Source organism: Macrosteles quadrilineatus, unplaced genomic scaffold (genome assembly GCF_028750875.1).
Source record: "Macrosteles quadrilineatus isolate MER2022 unplaced genomic scaffold, UCM_ALF_1.0 Scaffold_3__2_contigs__length_128488019, whole genome shotgun sequence".
In the NCBI taxonomy this organism is placed as follows: Eukaryota; Metazoa; Arthropoda; class Insecta; order Hemiptera; family Cicadellidae; genus Macrosteles; species Macrosteles quadrilineatus.
In genome coordinates this window covers 105,215,573-105,234,640 of record NW_026542596.1, presented here as the reverse complement: position 1 = coordinate 105,234,640, position 19,068 = coordinate 105,215,573, and the positions used below count along the sequence as shown (strand labels likewise).

The 19,068-nt window shown below is 35.5% G+C and overlaps 2 protein-coding genes across 2 annotated transcripts in view; both read right to left on the bottom strand.

Moving 5' to 3' along the window:
- The window catches only part of LOC128989435 (uncharacterized), a 24,215-nt gene extending 23,441 nt beyond the window's left edge, over positions 1 to 774 (bottom strand). The window contains exon 1 of the mRNA XM_054411326.1: positions 626 to 774. Coding sequence (XP_054267301.1) covers positions 626 to 774 — 149 coding nt within the window. The remainder of the gene's footprint in view (positions 1 to 625) is intronic.
- LOC128991071 (uncharacterized) lies at positions 34 to 18,832 on the bottom strand. Its single transcript, XM_054413798.1, has 8 exons — positions 18,470 to 18,832; positions 16,631 to 16,862; positions 13,103 to 13,414; positions 11,957 to 12,132; positions 6,626 to 6,789; positions 5,881 to 6,011; positions 4,089 to 4,315; positions 34 to 3,098 (listed from the first exon to the last, which is right to left on the bottom strand). Exons 1-8 carry the CDS (start codon positions 18,649 to 18,651, stop codon positions 2,903 to 2,905), a joined length of 1,620 nt encoding a protein of 539 aa, XP_054269773.1. The 5' UTR covers positions 18,652 to 18,832; the 3' UTR covers positions 34 to 2,902.
- Between the last annotated feature and the right edge of the window lie 236 nt (positions 18,833 to 19,068).

Here is a 19,068-nt window from a genome sequence, read left to right as displayed (position 1 = left end):
CGAGCTTCACAACCCTGACCGTCGCGGTGCAGGTACACAAGAAGTCAGTCCAAAAATAAAAAAAAATATTTTAGTTAAATTTTAAGTAGTGGCAAAGATCACCAAGGAAACCCCCAAATCCCTTCTCACACATGAATGTCAACACAATATTACCTTGTGTTGCCTGGTGATGTTTTTCAAATGTACTCGGTTTATTTTTTTAAAAGGCCCTGCAGAGGTCACATGCCCTAGGCTTCCAAGGTACTTTATACGTTGCCACTGGGTGTTAGCAGCCATAGTCTATTCTTCGGACGCTGTCCTGCACTGCTCTTACGTAAACCGGGCATTCCCAAATGTTGGTGCTGTGACCTGTGCTGTCCTTCCCAACCTTTTCACATGTGGCACATGGGTACTGGATCTGGTCATCCTTTACCAGGCATTCCCTCATGTCATAAACAATGACCACACCTGGCAATCTCCCTACAGTACTTAGAAACGTGTCTGTAGCCCTGACACTTGTAAACAACGAGATTGTCCGCGTAGTCACCCCCCCGCAACTACTCCATTCAATGCAGACTCTGTCTCTTCTAAAAAGTCAATTCCTAACGGCAGAGCATTCTATCACCCAGAGCATCCTTTTCCTTACCTTTTATTTATGGCCTTCACATGATTGAAATTATTGTCAAAAACAATTCTCTCCGGTCGTCCATCCAGGTTCTGCTCAAACAAATAGTTCTCAGCCTCGTTGTCATTCAATTCAGCTGCCAAGTCACAAATCATAATCTTGGGGGCCATGGGACATAATCCCATAATCTTCCTGGCGTCATCTGTGCTTTCCGTGACCAGTAGAACCCCCCTGCCTAATTTCCTTGACATTCCTGATGTGCAGCGACTCAGCTCCAGGCTTGACACATTCCTTAATGATTGTCCTGGTGAAGTTGGCCTCCATTGTAGGGGCACCGTTGCCGCTTCTCAGGGTATTGGAACATTGCAGGCTGCTGAAACTAGATCGAGTACTTTTCTATCTAACAAAGGTCCCATATAATTTTTTCCAAATAAATATTGAATGATTGAAGCAACTAAACTTCTAGCTTGAGAATGTAAAACTTCCATGGGCTTCTTTGAGGACATCAGTGTTACACGATAAAACTTCAGAGCACAGCACTACAACACCAACCACATTATAATGGTAGATCACCGAAACTACTGTGATGCTCATGCCATCCCGGTCCGTCACACATATTTCACAGTTGTAACTCATGGCGTTACGGGGAAATTCGTCCAAAACAACCCTTGTTCATCCTCGTAACAGATTCCAAACAATTAGTTACGCTAAAACGTGAATCATGATAGTTACGAAAAAGGGCTTTCCCAGGATCAAAACTAGGGGGGGGGCACGAGTGTACTTGAAACAGGGATCACTGGGAGTGGCCCACCTTGGGGTCCCGGGGGGTATGGGATACCCCAGTTTTGGAGGGGGATCCGGGGCTAAAATACAATATGCTGAAATTAGCGTGTTTTACGCCCAGCATATGAGTCATCTACCTGGCACACGAGGGAGAGCTGCATTTGTTCAGTTCAGTTCAGTTCAAAAATCTTTATTCACATAAAAAAAATTTTTATACAAATAATATTCAACCATGTGTTGTACAATTTGTGTGTGTGTGTGTGAGTAAGGGTTCCTAGTCCCTCAGATGCCATGTGAGAACGTACGGACTGTAGGAATATTTCAAATCAAGGATGAAGGAGAGAATAATTAACTCACCTCAGTAAGAGACGCGTTTAACACACTCAATACACAAACAACTGTTAACAACACATTTTACTCAATATTTAGCCCCATTAGGAGGATAAGCCACTACGAAGTAGAAGTACCTCGTTATAATTCAAGTAACAAGGGGTTGACAGAGTACAGGAAGTTTACAAAAAAATCAAAATTCATATTTCCCCCATGCACAGGGATTATTTCACAAAGTTGTCGCTCATTCTATAATAAATTGGGCAATTTACTAAATTTTAAATATAATTTTCATGTGTAGTGGATTTTGTGTGTGCAATAAACTTCCTGTAAATTTTTTTTCAGATGGGTTGTTTGTCTTATCCGTTTCTTCTTCCTTATTGTATTAGTTCTGGTACGTCATTAGTGGAAGAAAATAACTAATAATCTTTAGAAACCTGTCTTTATATTTTGAGTTTGTCTGGATATTCTTCTCAGGACTCATAGTGGATTTGGATTTATTATCATTTACATCATTCCATCTGTTTACATCATTTACACATAATTAAGGAAGCTGGATAATGGCTGAGTTATTAAGGGAGCTGATTCTATTCTTATCTCTGTTTTTACTAGCGTTGTATCAAGTAGTTTCTCTACTTTCTGTCACAAAAATATACTTGTATGACAATTAAAACAGTACCTAAATATCATAGAGTGCCTTGTTTAGGAATAAAAAATGTCATATGAAAAAAGATCAGTAGCTTTTTGATAGCTTAAAAACTGTAACCAATGTCTTTGATCATTGAGCTTCTATAAATGATCCTGGAAAAAGAAACTGCTGACCTTAGTCGGTTATAAAACTACATTATCTACCGTACGTCATACCACTCACCATACAATCATAATCAACTAAAAATATGTACCAAAGTGCCTCCCTGTTTTAGTGAATAAATCAACATGTACAACATACAACATTAAAAAACCTATTTGAGTGATGGGAGTTTAAAACATTTTTTGAGAAGCATAATTCTCTCTTTTGTAGGCCTACTCTAAATATTTATAAACAAACAGATCCTAAATTTTCCTACAGATCTCTATGCTGAAAACTGAAAACCAATCAGACAAGGCCGTAGTTCCAAAGAGTGTAGAAAACTGGTAGTTTTTTAGTTTTCCGACTCTACCTTTTCCGTCACACTGAGGCAGATGTCAATATTCTGAAGCTAACCTTGGCCAGCCAGGGTGGTTACGGTAGAAGTACTTCCACTCCCGAGATAGACGCCGAGGCCTCATTTTCAGCCAAAATCTCTTGCACCATCGCCATTTCAGCTCCTCCAGTCCGTCAAATCCAGATCCATACAGACAGAAGTAGTTATGGACAAACCTTCCATGATCTGATTCTGGCCTAAAAGTTACAACAGTGCCATTATTTTCTAAAGCTTTACTATACAAACTTTGCTCTGGTTTTATTTTTAACCTTTGTGAGAATAAGGCAAAATACTGGTTGGTAAGTATGACCCGTTCTAACAACACGTTTGATTTTGGCATAAGTGAGAATGGCTGTTTCGGAGTGTTTTAGGTGTCTTAGTGTGTGATTGATACTAAGATCTGACCGTTGTTTAGCTTGTCAATATGGTCAGAGTTATGAAACATTCGAGATTGCTTGGACAGGATAGTGTACGAAACCGGTTTACAAAAGCTGAAAGTGATATTTACATTCTTAGGATGATGTGGTTCGTTGGTGCCTCAAGTGCTGGTGAATGGGACGAAACATTTTACAATAATGGCAACATTTCCTCATGACTCTAGTAATGAGGAAGATTTTGAGGTGATTATATGATTCTAGGAAGCGGTCATTTATATTATTCAATAGTGTTGTAGTTGATATTAATAATCTAAGTGTTATGCTTCTGATTAATTGGGACGGGTGGTATTGTCCTGTCCAGCTACTAGGAGGTCACAAATTGTGGATATTTATAGGCATGCACTGTGGATGCGATACTCCCTGGTGTGGATTAACGTCCGCAGGAGTGAGTACTACGACTATCCGCAGTACTATCCTGATAATCAGACCAATTTGTATATACCAAGGCAAAAATGTGGTTTTGATTCCACTATAAACTGTAGGTCCCTTAGTCGTCATTAGCTGCATGGGCTATTAATAAATACTAACTAATTACAAATACTAATTAAGTGCATAACTGTGTCTAAGGAATGTCAGCCTTAGTCACTAACAAGACTACAAGATTGCGCCACTCATCACACTCGTCTCCATTCATACTTGGCTTAAAATATCTACTTTTGATGGTATAAAGTGTTGACAAGTTATTTTATAATTATTATTTTATTTTATAATTTCTTGGAACCACAAGAAACAGACACATTACTCTCTTACCAACAGTCCATTGCCAATATTGCTTCCATTGTACTCCCATCATGCATATCTTCTTTAGGCAAACCTTTGAACATTGCATGTAATTTGTGTTCCAGTATCATATTCCATTCTGATTTTTTATGCTGGTTTCCTGGCATAAGTATTTCAGCAGCTGTATTCCATTTTGATTTGTTATGCTGGTTTCCTGACCTAAGTATTTCAGCAGCTAAGATCTTAGCTGTTTTTAACTGAAACAAAAACACAACACTACAACGTGAACAAGTTGTAAAATTTTAGGACTGATAAAATAAACATACTAATCTTTTGAATTAAGAGTGATTTTAAGGTACCGGTATTACTAAAATATACTTTTATTGGATAATCTTGAAAGAATCTAAATTGTAAAAAAAGAGATATCGTTGGACACAACTCACAAAAGTAGAAAGTAAAGACATGTCGATACCAGAATTTATTGCTTCTGAATAATTCGCAAAACCAATACAATTTTTGTTTAAATTTTACCAAAATTTTAATATATTGAGATTACGTCCATATCCAGAGTATCTACTGCAGTTGTGTAGACATTATAATTTTCTTCCGTAAATGTAGCAAAATCCTGAATTTTTTATATCCCCCAAGGTAACACCACCGCTGTCTGCTGTGATAGTGGCAATATCCTGAACATCTCTTATGGTCGTGAAGACATTATCATCGTCTGCCAAGATCACAGTGAAACCCGGAATATCTCCTCCTCTTATAGATATCATCTTCCATAATCACTGAAAATATCGAACATCTCCTGTAGTCACTGAAACATCATCATTGTCTTCCGTGATTGTAACAAATCCCAGAAATACACCCACGATAACGGGTTCATCATCATCGCCTTCCACCATCACAAAAAAATCATGAAAACCTCCTGCGGCAGTGTAGACCTCATCTTTGTCTCCTGCGTTCGAGAAATGTTATTATCGTCATCTGGGTTGTGTCAAAAGCATGAATTTTTTTACTCAGCGATCTTCTCAGACATGTTGGGTATTGTCCATGTTACTTTTAGTTGGACCCCTACCAACAAGATGTACCACACATGAATAAACTCCTCATGAGATGCACAACAGACTTAACTAAAACGGTAACCAACTGACCATCTACGGTGCTGTATCCAAACCAGGTAGACATCGCTTCAGACCTACAAATCTGACTAAATCAAAGCTCAATTGTAGTAGTTAAAAGTTTCACTTCCAGATTGCAGCTTTTAGTTTTTTTTTTATGGAACCACTCGGAAACACTGTTTGCAATACTTCAAGAGGGTGCCTTCATACGCCAGAGATGGGCGAGATGGTATTTCAGCCACGATCAAAAATGGTGTGCAGTACATCATCATAATTTGAGTCACCATACTGACATTCCAGACTCGCTGACTTCCCCATCATGTGAACTTAGGAACCGAAACAACAGTCTCCAGTGTGCTTCAGAAGGTTAAACAAATTTACTGAAGGAGTCAAGGAAATGTGACTGGCTTCTAAAGGTGAGTAGTAGACGAATCATCAGTAATATTATTCCTATTCAGCTGTGGTGTGTATAGAAATTGCCAAGAAGGTGGTTGCCTTTTTTTTGGGAGGGGGGTCAGCTGTACACAATTTCCAAAAATTCATCCCATTGCAGAATGGAATACACAACGCAAGATGTACGAATAATTCTGACACTGGTTGGAGGTACACGTAATTAATCATCGGGGATGCAGAACTTGTTTCAAAAACGAACACATCAACAAGAATTATGATTACATCTCAGGGTTCTACTATTCACTTACCCGATGATCCTCATAATCTGGTTGAGGAGCTCCGCATTCCTCAGTCAACTCCTGGCGAAGATCAAAGTCTACTTTGTTGCGGCAATCTTCATAACAGTCGTTACATAGATGAACAAAGTACACACCAAGTTCTGCAAAGATATTTGAATATTTGTCATCCACAGTAAAATCAAAGCAAAAGTTAGTACAGTTTGTTGCACAAGTGAAAAACCAGCTAGCACATGTTTACAAATATTGGGGCACCTAGGCAGTACACACTTAGATGGGTGCCGGGAGTTGATATTGGTTCAGTAATGTATGTGAAAGTCAAACCCCACTTCATTGTCAAAACCCATCATTAGTCCTCATTCATCGAATTGACCCATTGGCACTCATAGGTCACAGGTGTTCTAATTAAATCTAAAAAAAGGGTCTTGACAGGACTCAAAACAAAAGTGGCGTATTCATCCTTGCTCAATCTCTGGCTTAACACATTTAACTTTTAAGCTTTTCAAAACCCATAATTTAGGTAATGGAATATTTTTTTATCCCTCCAGTATTAAAAAGTGAAGTGTGAGGTTTGGTCCTTTTAATCCCATGAATTTCATGAATTTTGTTTAAAGGTGGAGTTAGGAGTTGCCATGTGTTATTCCACAAAATCTAGTTTCTTGAAAGATTTCTAGTTACAGTAGAACGCTAATAAAAATAAGTAATAATACCAATAATGGTGATTTACATTGAAGAAGTGTCTAGTAGGCCTACTCACCATCAAACTCAACACCATAGTCAATGGGTACAACAGCTTTCACCTTGAAATCTCTTCCGTAGTCAGGAATACCACAGACGCAACAGACTCTTCCAATAAGTGAAATACGCGCACCGGTAGTAGGTAACGCACTTTCAAATACAAATACATTCTTCATCAATGATCTGAAAATAAGAAGATTTGAGTGAAAATTTTTAAATGTACGTTTTAATGTCCCTGGCCTTTTACTACGTAGATACTGTATTTGTAGGTATATTATTATGTGTTTTAATATTTTTTGGGACAGGGGCAACATGTTACAAACATTTATTTGGTTTTAAATAGGTTCTAGGTATTTTTTTGTATTTTTAAAGTCTCAAAATTCACGACCACACGTGTCCCTAGGGTACATTTTTCAACTTTCACGCTAATTATTCACGCCGAAATATATAAAGCCATATTTTTATGTCATCAATAGTTTATTAAACTTACAAAAAAGGAGCATATAATAATTTGGTTTTCATTGCAAACTGACTACCATAACAAAATAGGTCTGTTCCTCGATTTGACGTCCCGACCATAATGGCAAAATTTGCAACTTTGGAACACGACAGTGGCAATCCTGGCAGCAATAACGTCAGTTGGTTTCAGAGACTGGTTCGGGATGTGCGTTAGTTTTGTTGTGCCGGTGGTTTTGCAATAAAAAAATGAAGTACAAGATTAATATAGGTATCTTTGTGCTTTTTGTAATGTTGGTGTGTCTACGACCGTACGTAGTCATGTAATTAAGTACACATGGTGTTATTTTTTGTCGATATGATATTTTAATTGCTATGTTAACCTAGAAATCCACTTTGCCTCTTCAAACATGAGGTGTAAGGCTACGGAGGAATTGGCATACGGGAGGGACAATGGCTAAAGGTGTGGTGACGTCATATCTATAGTGGCTAATGTCTTATCTTGAGGCAACACGATTACCGTAATGAGACGATGTGATCCCAGCGGCGTTCGTGGTATAGTTGGTAGCGCATCAGACTAGTGTTCAGGAGGTCTCGAGTTCGAAATCCGTCGGCGACCTAAACTTTTTGTCAAAGATTTTGCTTCATTTGATTTTTATCTTATATCTTTTTTTATATTATCAGCAAGTTTGGTTGGTCAGGTTAGGTTATGACAGTTTAATTTTATAATACAAAATTTTAAAATTGATTTTATAATTAAAAATTATAAGTACATTCATTTCATTTTTATCTTATATATTTTTTATATTATCAGCAAGTTTGGTTGGTTAGGTTAGGTTATGACAGTTTAATTTTATAATTAAAAAGTTAATTTTATAACTAAAAATTATAAAATTATCATAATTTAAATTTTTCAACTTAGCGGTTCTAGCAGCAAACGTTGACACTATGTTAGCCATCGTCCCCCCGTGTGTCCCACCTGTAAGGCTACCACCAGAACAGAGCCAAATGATACGTGATTTCACGATCAGGGCTTCACGGCCATCACACGGTATTCACGACCAAAATAGCTTTATCAACTGTACTGTGTTATGGTCGTGAAAATAAATTTTAATATCATTGTGAATTGCACAGTTTAGTTTAATTGCAACACAAGTTTTTCATATTACAATTAATTGAAGGATGTAAAAAAAATAAATGTTCAACTATTTTTACATAGACAGGTATCTTTATTGCCTCATATAAGTTAAAGCTTATAGTGTATAAGCTTATAGTGGAGTCCTTATAGTGTAACTCTTTAACTCCTTATATAACTAATACGTAACTCCTTATAGTGTATAATGAGTATGTGTAAAACTATTACATTTTAAAAACTAATGATACTTTATCAAGACTTGTGGAATATTTTAATAATGAGAGTATTGGAAGGAAAACCTAAAAAAACAATATAGTGATTCTAGTTAACCCTGCAACACTCGCGCGGGTGACAGTTGTCACCCAGCGCTTTTGTTTAGGGCACAGCTTGGTCGCCGAGTGGGGGGGAGAGGCGTGACCTTCAGTAGCTTTCCGTTAAAAACAATAGATCCTCCTATGTGTGCGTTCGCGCGTCGAACCGGTTGCTGGCCCGTGTTATATCGCTCAATATTCGACTGGGTGACAAGTGTCCCCCGCGCGAGTGCAACCGTCATGAGTGTACCGAAGCGCCTGTGATTGTGCGATGACCCATAATTTTGGACATGTTGATGGAAGATAGTTCTGATAAAGATATAATAGAAAATGACAATGAAGAGGATCAGATAGAGGCAAAAAAAACGATGTGTCGGACATTGAAGAACATTGTGGACAGACATTGTGGAGTAGACAATACCTCCTGTCATGTATATAGTTTAGTATGTATATAGTTTTTTTAAATTATATATGTCAGTAGAGGAATAAACAGTCACATGTTTCAACACACTTGTAACTATGCATACCTTCAATGTCATGTGATGTACAAAGATGCACACTTTCATTTGAAACTGCTATACCTACAGTAATTTCAGTTTTTACTAAATAAAAAACATATTTTGACAATGAAATATCTGTGTTTGTGTTCATTATTAAACTACTTTTTGAAATAAAAATTGTTTTTACTATGTTACCTTGAAAAAGAAATTACAAATGTTAAGGGTAAAAATCCATAAATTTATTTTTGGTCAAAAAAGAATGATACCGTATTTCAAAATTTAACGTTTTTAAGCTATACAGTACTGGACAAAAAAAACATGAACACTATTCATAAAAAATCTTAAATAGTCACTTAATAGGTTTTGAGACATAATATTACTATAAAACAAATATGTTTACATATTTGTTACAGATTCTTTACATATTACACAAAAACGAAATGGGGGACAACTGTCCATGTTATCCATGTTATGAGATATGGCGCGAGTAGTGCAGGGTTAATCCCCAATTCCAGACCGTAACACTTGTCCCTGACCACAATGTTGATGATTTGGATCATAAAAAATTTAAAAAAAATTATATATCATCACATTCTAATGTTTTATACACTTGAGAAGGCCGCCTCTTTAAAAACATAAAGGTTTTTCATATATCGGGAAGGTTTGTTTGGAGCTATACGAACTTTTTTCAGCTTTATTGAATTTATTTAGATTTTTGAATTTTTTTAGAAATACTAAAATAAAACAAAAGCTTAGTAAGCTGTTTATTGCAAAATGGCCCTAAAACTAAATCTATTTACAGCAAAACATATTTATAAAAATACCATTTCCCATTTTTAATATTCATTTTTACGTTCGTTATGGTTGTGACAGAATTTTGTGTTTTTCCCTCAAAGATGCTGTATTAATAAAATACCCCCTCCGCAGCAAACCTGCAGACTAAGCGAATTTTAACTTGTCGGATTAAATCTATACGAAAATATTTCTATAAATAAGACATATTTATTCCATATTTAAATAACATTAGATTAAACAAGTGCTTAGGTTTGCTGCTACGGGGAAGGTAAAACGTGTTTTTTTACGATACATTAATAGTATAGGATGAAATAAATAAATTTGCCAAATTTTATCAACATATATCCATAAACAAGTAAACTACAACAGTGTTCATTTTCTCCATATGAATAACATGAGAATTTAACATTACACTTTTTTAAATTTTCTCCGGGACCGTTAGGCATACAACAGTGCTTCAATATACTAAATATTTTTTTTTAAAGCTCTACAAAATGGTTTAGGAAGAAATTGCAGAATTTTTAATTTTTAGGGTCAAAAATGGGAAAACCCCATTTTCATCCCATAAAACCCCCCATAAACCCCGGTTCCCATGGTCCGATTATGCTGGTTCGCGAACTCGTTCGAATAAACGTAAGTTTACACGTTTGAACCAAATTTCATCAAAATCATTTTTGCTCGAGTTATCGCGCTAACGGACACATATGAATAATATACATTTGTGTACATATATACATAAATTTGAACGGATGGTGTTTTTGACCTCTGGGGACCTCTAAACGAAAAAAGTGTATCGGTCCCGGGTCCAGGTCTTACCATGAGACCAACGGTAAAAGCTTATTCCCTATATGGGAAATTTGATAAAAACCACCAAAGATATTTACCATTGGCATTTTATGAAACTTCAAATGGCAATGAAATAAAAAAAATAAAAATGTCCTGAAAAAGAGAAAAAAATATTATAAAGTGCTCTTAAATTTTCACTTGTTTATGTTTTACTAGCTGTTTTATCTACAGTATTAGATAGTCTGCCTCAAAGTAGTATTAAATAATATGAAAACCTTTATTTTGTGACATAATGTTCTCTGTCACTGTCTTAACATGCTCTTGATTTGAAATTATTATTGTTGTCTCTACTTTTAAATATTTTTTTGGTCTAAAAGATACTACATTTCAGTGGCGGATATAGAATACTAGCTGTACCCGCAGGCTTTGCCCCTTTTAACTTCATAATAACAATAAGTGAGCTCGTTCTCATGGCTCAATCACGTCCTGGTTGAAGTTCGTTCGCTATGCTCACTCACCTTTAGGTTGGAGTTCGTTCACTGCGCTCACTTGCCTACAGGTTAGCTCGTTCGCTACGCTAACCCGACTCCAGGTTGAAGTTCGTTCGCCATGCTCACTCACCTTTTGGTTGCAAGCTGTTGTCGTGAGTGTAAAAAAATAATAATGTTGCACCCTGTTGGTAAACCTATTAACTCTTTAATGCTATTGAACATCACAGAATCAACTTGTTTAGTTGAATCAGCTGTTAAGATTCTTTAATTCCATTTAAATATGAGTACTCATAAGGTTAACATGGGAAACTCCAGAGCCACCGGGGCGGAGCCCGAAAGCCCGATCAGAATAAAAACTACATAGTTTTCCTATTTAATGCCCAAAGAATCGGTGTACCGAATTTCAGCCTCCTAGGTAAATGGGAAGTGGGAGAATTAGTGATGAGTGAGTCAGTGAGGGCTTTGCCTTTTTATACAATATATAGATTTTTTGGAGGGGGGCCGAGATTAATTCAAGGTTAGGTTAAGTAAATTCAAGTTGACACACCATGATACTTTATTTAAATTTTGCGGCGGTAATTTGCGCTAAATGTGACCTTTACTTTATCAAGATCGAACACTGTATCATTATATCGTTCTATTAAATCATGACCATTCAAGCCAATGGAATAAAATATCTCAATTACTAATTCAAAAAACATTGGTCAAGATTTAACAGCGTGTCATTCCATCTGTAAACACTTATTTAAACCTAAGGAGTCAAATACACGATTGTGATTATCATATTTGGAGGGGATCTCGAACAACATAATATACAGTCTTCAAAAGCATATTTCTAAACCTAGTGACACTAAGATGTATTCAAAAGCTACTTACTTAACGTATTTTTGGATGTACTTGAACCACCTGCGCTCGATTCTTTCTTCCCCCCAGTTACTATAATCATAATAATATTTTTTTCCAATTTTGTTTCGCCAAAGTTTTATTGTGTATTTCCAATATGTCTTTTCATCCCAAAATAATCTTCTTAACCAAGAATAGTTCCGCTCAATCTAGAACAAGTGAGCATGTAACAAAATTACTTAGATTACCAGCAAGTGATGAGATAAATCCCCTAGGGTTAATAAAGGAGTCGTTGCATACACATATTCCTTACAATCACAATCTTCACAGCCCCAGGAATGTTGAGGATAGTAAAAAAACAAGTTGGTATTCAAGATGGTAGGCCTTATGAGCTTTTGGTCTCAAACCAGCGGTCGTTTGTTGGAAAAAGAGAACTGTAATATCCTTCAGTACTACATTTTCAACTTAAATATGACCCATGAGGTAAACATGTTCATATAGATGTTAAAACTTTTCCTTTTGTTTTGTATACATAAGATGTTGTTTCAAAATATACTCAATGCAAGGTGTACCTTGGGATTAAATGTACTTTCTAAAAACTACTGGAAAATGCAAAAAGCCAATGTACTTTCTTTAGGTGACAAGTTTCATACCAATGTTTCATGTAGCCTACATATTTCTAATATATTCACTTTCAAATCAAATCAAAATATCCTTTATTCATTTCAGTACAATTGTACAGGAATAGAGTCAGATCTTACCAAATAAAATGTTTTACATGGAACTAAAAATAAAACAAGTACAGTATTTATTTTATTTGTCCTCCCAAAACTCTTCAAGAGAATAAGGGGCAAGTTTAATCATAAACTGTTTCAGACAATTTTTTAACTTTTTTGTATCATTTCCAGTTAGAAGTGCTTTTGGTAGACTGAACATAAATTTATTTCCTGTAAATTTTTTTTTTTTTTATAAAATTCAAGATTGTGTCTATAATTTTTAGTTTGAGAACGAGTGTTATAATTATGTCTAATTTTGTTAATACCTGAGTTTTTGTAATATTGTACTTTGCTCCTGCTACTGTACTGTACCAGCATGCTGAATCCTACATACAAAAATTCACAATAAAGTAAACTTTCACCTAAGATTTATTTGACTTTATTAACTTAATGATAAACTCACAACTATTTCATTGAGTTTCAAAAATATTTCCACTCCCAATCGAGCATCAGTTGCAGCATAGCGGATGAGTGCATCATTTAATTCGTCCGATTCCCAAGGCTTCTTTGATTTTTTTGGAATATCTAATTTCTCCTTGCCAAGAACCTTTTGAGCCAAATAATTTAGACCTCTAGGTTCAATGAAAGCAAGTTCTGCCAAAAATCTCAAGTCTAGACAACTTTTGCAGATTATACCGTAGCTATCCAACAAATATGTTGCATCCTCAATCACTCCTACTCCAACTTTGAGTATATTTTTGTCCTCCAATATTTCCTGAAACAACAAATAGTATATAATATATAACATAACATGGTAAAAATCATAATATTGATCCAAAGTAATGATAATGACCTCTTTCCAAACATAATAAGTATCCTAGTGTAGAGTGTATACATAGTGTAAACTCATCCATCACGCGCAGCTATATCACGTCGCTCACAAAAACTGCTTGCTGAACGTGTTTTTTTTTAGTTTATGAAAGTCATATGTTTTATTATCTTCATGTTATTTACTAAAGTAATTTCAATTTCAAATGTTATTCATTGTCTCTTAAGGCGCGTTTACATTAATTCAAGCTCACATTCCCCCTCGAACTAGTGTCAACGACAAATTTACTCGCATGTAGAATACGAGCACGAATAATGTATGTTAAATTTCTTTGTTTTATTAAATTTAATTTTTTCTCACTGACCACCAAATGACCTTGAATAATTTCACTCCATTTGGTGCCGAGACGTTTGAGAAGATGGCTGAGGATGATTCCAGTGCGTTGTTCATTGAACAGTTCATCAAAACACGCGATAGTCGTCCTAAAATAAATATAAAACCACCTTTCGTCTTTCTTTGGATCCGGCATAAGGGTATGGTACTCGCAAAATAAATGCCCACTAGTAAACACGTTGCTCGAAATCGAGCAATTGCAAAGAAGTAAAGTAGTTATTTAAAAACAAATAAAAGTCATCATAATTTCCTATGAGTTTAAAAGACTTTGAATTGAAAAATAAATAACAGCAATTAAATTATACAGCTGATCAAAATGTAAACAACTAAGTTCTCCATAAGGATAACATGGGAACTTTCTAAGCCACTGGGGCAGAGCCCAAGGGACTTTTTCAAAAATGTAAGGCCAGTTTGCAAATCTACGCGACACGCTCTTTCCAATGAGACGTCAATGGATAAAATCGGTTAAGAAATGGCGGAGGAGTTCAACCGACAAAGTTTCGTGTAGCGTATTAATTATATAGATTTAGATTGATTTCATGAACCTAAACAGATCGCCGTCTTGCAGCTTCATCTTATCTTCAGCTGTTGCTAGCAAAGCTTCTTCTTCTTGTACATTACGATTCATGACATGAACGCATAAAATACAAACATTCACTTAACACAACCGAACACTCTGTAGCTAAGATGGAAATGAACTGGAACTGAGGAGTCGTCCTGCTTCCCGCTGCCTGCAGCTTCGGTGTGGGCTACCTCTCTCCCGCCACGTATCGCTGCCGCTGGTTCCCGCCGGTCATTCGCCCCCTTCCCGCTCCCCCCACTTTCCCGCTTCGGTTTGGACGAGCCTTTAGAGAACCCTTAGGAAGTATAGAACTGAAGTTGTCTATAAGAATAGACAATATATTTATTATTCATGTAAAATTATTCTTTGTTAGATTAGTTAGTTTTTTTATAGCGATTGAGTTGAATAAATTATTTGATTAAAAACCCCAAGAAAAAATACTTTCAAAGAATTTTAGACATTACTGATAAAAAGTCTGCTATGTTACGATCTTTTTACTTTAATTCTTTGTGTAGGCTGGATTTACTCTTGAGTTTTTTTTTTATTTAGGTCTTTTACTCTTATTCAAGTCTGGGTTACGATTCAAGGAAAAGCTTGTCGTAATCTACTTCTTCTTTCAAAGTGATTAAGCGCTTTTAAAAATAATATCTGTGTCCTTTTGACAAATTGTTTTCAAATGAGTGGAAAAAATGTATTTTCGTCAATTTAACAAAATTATTTAGAATAGTCACCAGTTACGTAGCTCTCTATGGTTCCAAGGTAAGAATCTGTTTCTCAATCTGACAATCTCTTGTACAATCTATCCTGTTGAATACTTCACCCCTTCTTGTGATAGGCTTATCGTAGTTATTTTTTGTTTCCAAATACATTGACCATTTTTTTATTGTTTCTGGGTACAACAGTCAACTTATTTTCCGCCTTTCCTTAATTTTTACAATATTGGGATCTACAGTAATGGTTCTGTCTTCTTCCAGTGGAATTGTTATAATTTAAAAAGTTAATAACCAGTTTTAGATTTCAAATTTTCGTACAGAAGTGATATGTTGGAAATTATACAAATCCTTTTTGAAGGCTAAGAGGGTTAACAGTTTTCCTTTATACTTAAATATGTACCTTATCCACTGGTACTTTGTCTGTAAGTAGCCTAGCAATGTTTTGCAAGTGATTTATTTCCATATTTGTTACCAAATAAAGTGAACAAATAGTAACTTAAACAAAACCAATTTTGAGATATTATAATTTGAGTCTTAGCAAACTACTTTCTGTTTTTGTGGGTGGGATTTCCAATCCAAAACTGTTAATTGTGTAAGCTAATAAAGTTCACTCATAAAAAAGTTCATAGACTATTGGATATTGAGGTTATATAAACAGTCAAAGCTTAGACAATATAAAGTCTTTTACATTAGAAATTTATTTTGAAAGGAAATTTATCTTAAGACTTTCAACTTTTTTTTACATTATTGGTACGTATGTATAGCCTAATTAAGTTATTATGTTTTTATGGTAGAACCATTAGGTAATGTTTAGTTTTTTCCCCCTTTCAAAGTCTCTGACCTGTCTTTAATTAAAAATTGTTTTTCGTTGTTACCATACAAATACTACTTGTCTGTTAAATAATTCACTGTTGTCTTTGCATTTAACTATATGTTTGTCCTTGCTCTCTAGTCAATTTGATTTTATATTAGTCTATATATTTATATTTCTCAGTTGTTATTGGTTGTTAGCTTGTGGGTTTGTTGTTATTGTTTCATATTAATTATTTATTGTTGTTGTTTTAAATTATTTATTTATTAGTATACCTTTTGTTATTTTGTCAGTTTTTGTTTTGTTTGGCTAGGTTTGTCATTGTTATTGTTGTTTGTTATTAGATCATTATTATATTGTTGATTTTATTTCTAGTCTATAAGCACAAAATTTGTTATTATCAACTAAGCCATCCTGAGTTGTAATGTTTTGATTTGTATGGCTGTAAAATGGAGATGTCTGTTGGAAATAAATAAATAAATTAGGCTTGGTACTAATATCTTTCTTGTCATTACCTTACCGATTGCGTCCCCTGATCAGTTGACAATGCTTTTAACTTTAACTACAGAATATGAATATACTTTATAGTACAGTATGGTGTATTTTATCAAATAAAATTGATTGTATGTTAAAATATGTGATTTCTTATTGGAGAACCTGACATTGATGGTAAAACAACTTACTCTAAGAATATTCTCACTTGGTAGCTTAAATGAACATGATTTTGGAGAATCTGTTAGGTAGGGAAGTAATATGGTATCTTTTTTAGCTTTCTGCATGACTTTGAGTTGGAAAATAGCACAGTAACCATTTGGATTTGCCAGTTGTAGAGTAGCAGGTATTGGACGGCCACCATTCACAGAAGTAGATGTCATTTCACAGTCTAATCCAAGCACTCTAAGTGTGTGAGGTTGCCTGTAACATGTACGTGAATATTTATAAATACTTTTAACCCTAGGCCTAATATTGAATTGAAAAAATGGGTGAAGTTACTATACTATAACTTAACATCCAGAACAATATATATATGTTCTTGTCCTCTTCTCATTGCAAAGCACGGGTAGACCTGAGTACAGCAGCTGGTTATAGACGAAGTTCAATAAAAAAAAAATATTGACTGCTGACCCATATTTGTTTTTATGGTATACGGTAGTAGCCTATCAGCCTATGGTATGTAGTGGGCAAACAACTACGATCAAGGATCACTTGACGGGTAAAGGTAATTTAAACCTTATGTTGACCCATATTCAATATTTAAAATGTGATATTCAGGTTCTCTCTTGAACTAGCTTAACTTATAAGTTATAACTTAACACGTTCGCTACTGAGCGTCGCATATATGCGACGCCGCGGTCATTGTCACAGACCAAGGTATACATTTGAACCTTACGCATAAGTTAGACCGTCTGTCACTTGGTTAACAGTAGGCCTACACACAGACCAAGGACGAAAACCTGTAAAACAGTGATAATTTACATTGTAATACGCTGCAATCGTGTTTGTAAAAAGTTCATTCTTGTTTTTTTGTATTTTTATAACCTTTTGTATTTGCCACGTCCGGTCTACAGCGAAGACAATAGTGAAGATTATCATACCGGTAGTTTTCTTGAAATAGACCAAACGTCGCATATATGCGACAGTTCATTTTTGTTTGTGTTTTGAGGAGAAAGTAAGTAAACAAAACAGATTATTCAAGAACACTTTATAACTGAACAAATATAAAAGCTACATAGGATAAGGGGTACAGTTTCTTAACTGGGCTATGCTAATTATTGATTTAAACTATCGAATTAAAAATATTTATTAATAATTGATATTTTTAAATATACCTATTATAATAAAACTATCATAACCTTAACCTAACCAACCAAACTTGCTGATGGTGAAAAAATCGCATGAAGGTTTACCAATCGAATCGATAGTTTCAATCAATATTAGCATAGCCCAGTTAAGAAACTGTACCCGGATAATGCAGCATACATACATACAGTCGCATACAGTGATGCAGAAAAGTAAAGAGCAGTTTTTTCAACTATCATTATGACGTCACCAATCATCATATCCACAGACCAAGCGACGCAGTCAGACATCTCTGTAGACCTGGGCAGGGAATATTGGTGTGAACCTGGCAATAACTCCAGCCATAAGTAGTGCGCACACCCGAAAAAATCTATTGCTGGCCCTTTTGCGGCAAAATATGACCACGTAACATGAAACCGATGATGTCACCAGATAGAGGACACTTTAACGGACACGACAGTATCAATATCATGTACCTGGGGGATAAGAAAGGGGGGGGTAAAGTCAGCAATAAGTAGAGCGCGCACCCGAAAAAATCTATTGCCGGCCGTTTTGCAGCAAAATACGACCGCGTAACATATTACCACATACATATTACAACATATTACACAACATATTAGGCCTACCGATGATGTCACCAGATAGAGGACACTTTAACGGACACGACAGTATCAATATCATGTACCTGGGGGATAACTACACTACATGATGACTTTACTTACCTCTGAAGGATCCTTGTAACAGCTCTACAACAGCCATAGAAATTTTTCACTAAATTATTTGTGGGCCTAAACGAGTTAGATTTAGATTTAAATAAGTAACAATTATTGCAAACATGGTTATAGGTTAAGTATAAAAAATACACTAAACCACCAACTAAACCAGTGTTTAAAATATTCCACATATTTGAGATTGTATGCCACTCAATAAGTTACATGAACACTAGGCCTGGATAAAGTCAATTAATAAAAATATCTAAATTGTCATAATGGTGCAGGTTTACGACCTTTACGACACCACATAACTTATTACTAAAATAGTATAGTAGTACGTTTTCTGTGCTAAAACTTACAGTAGAACAGAACGAGAACACAACAAAACCAAAACGAAAACAATAAACATAAACATAACATAACCTTAAATAATATCGTAAAAAATTTGACATAAGTTCAAACCGTTAAGCCCCCCACACACTACCAGACCAGACCTCCAGACCAGACCGTTTGGCTGCAACCAGACCGTCTTGGACGGCTCTACACACTCCCAGACCAGACGGTCCTAATTCGTAATTGAGAGACCGTGGTGAGAACTCCAACAAATG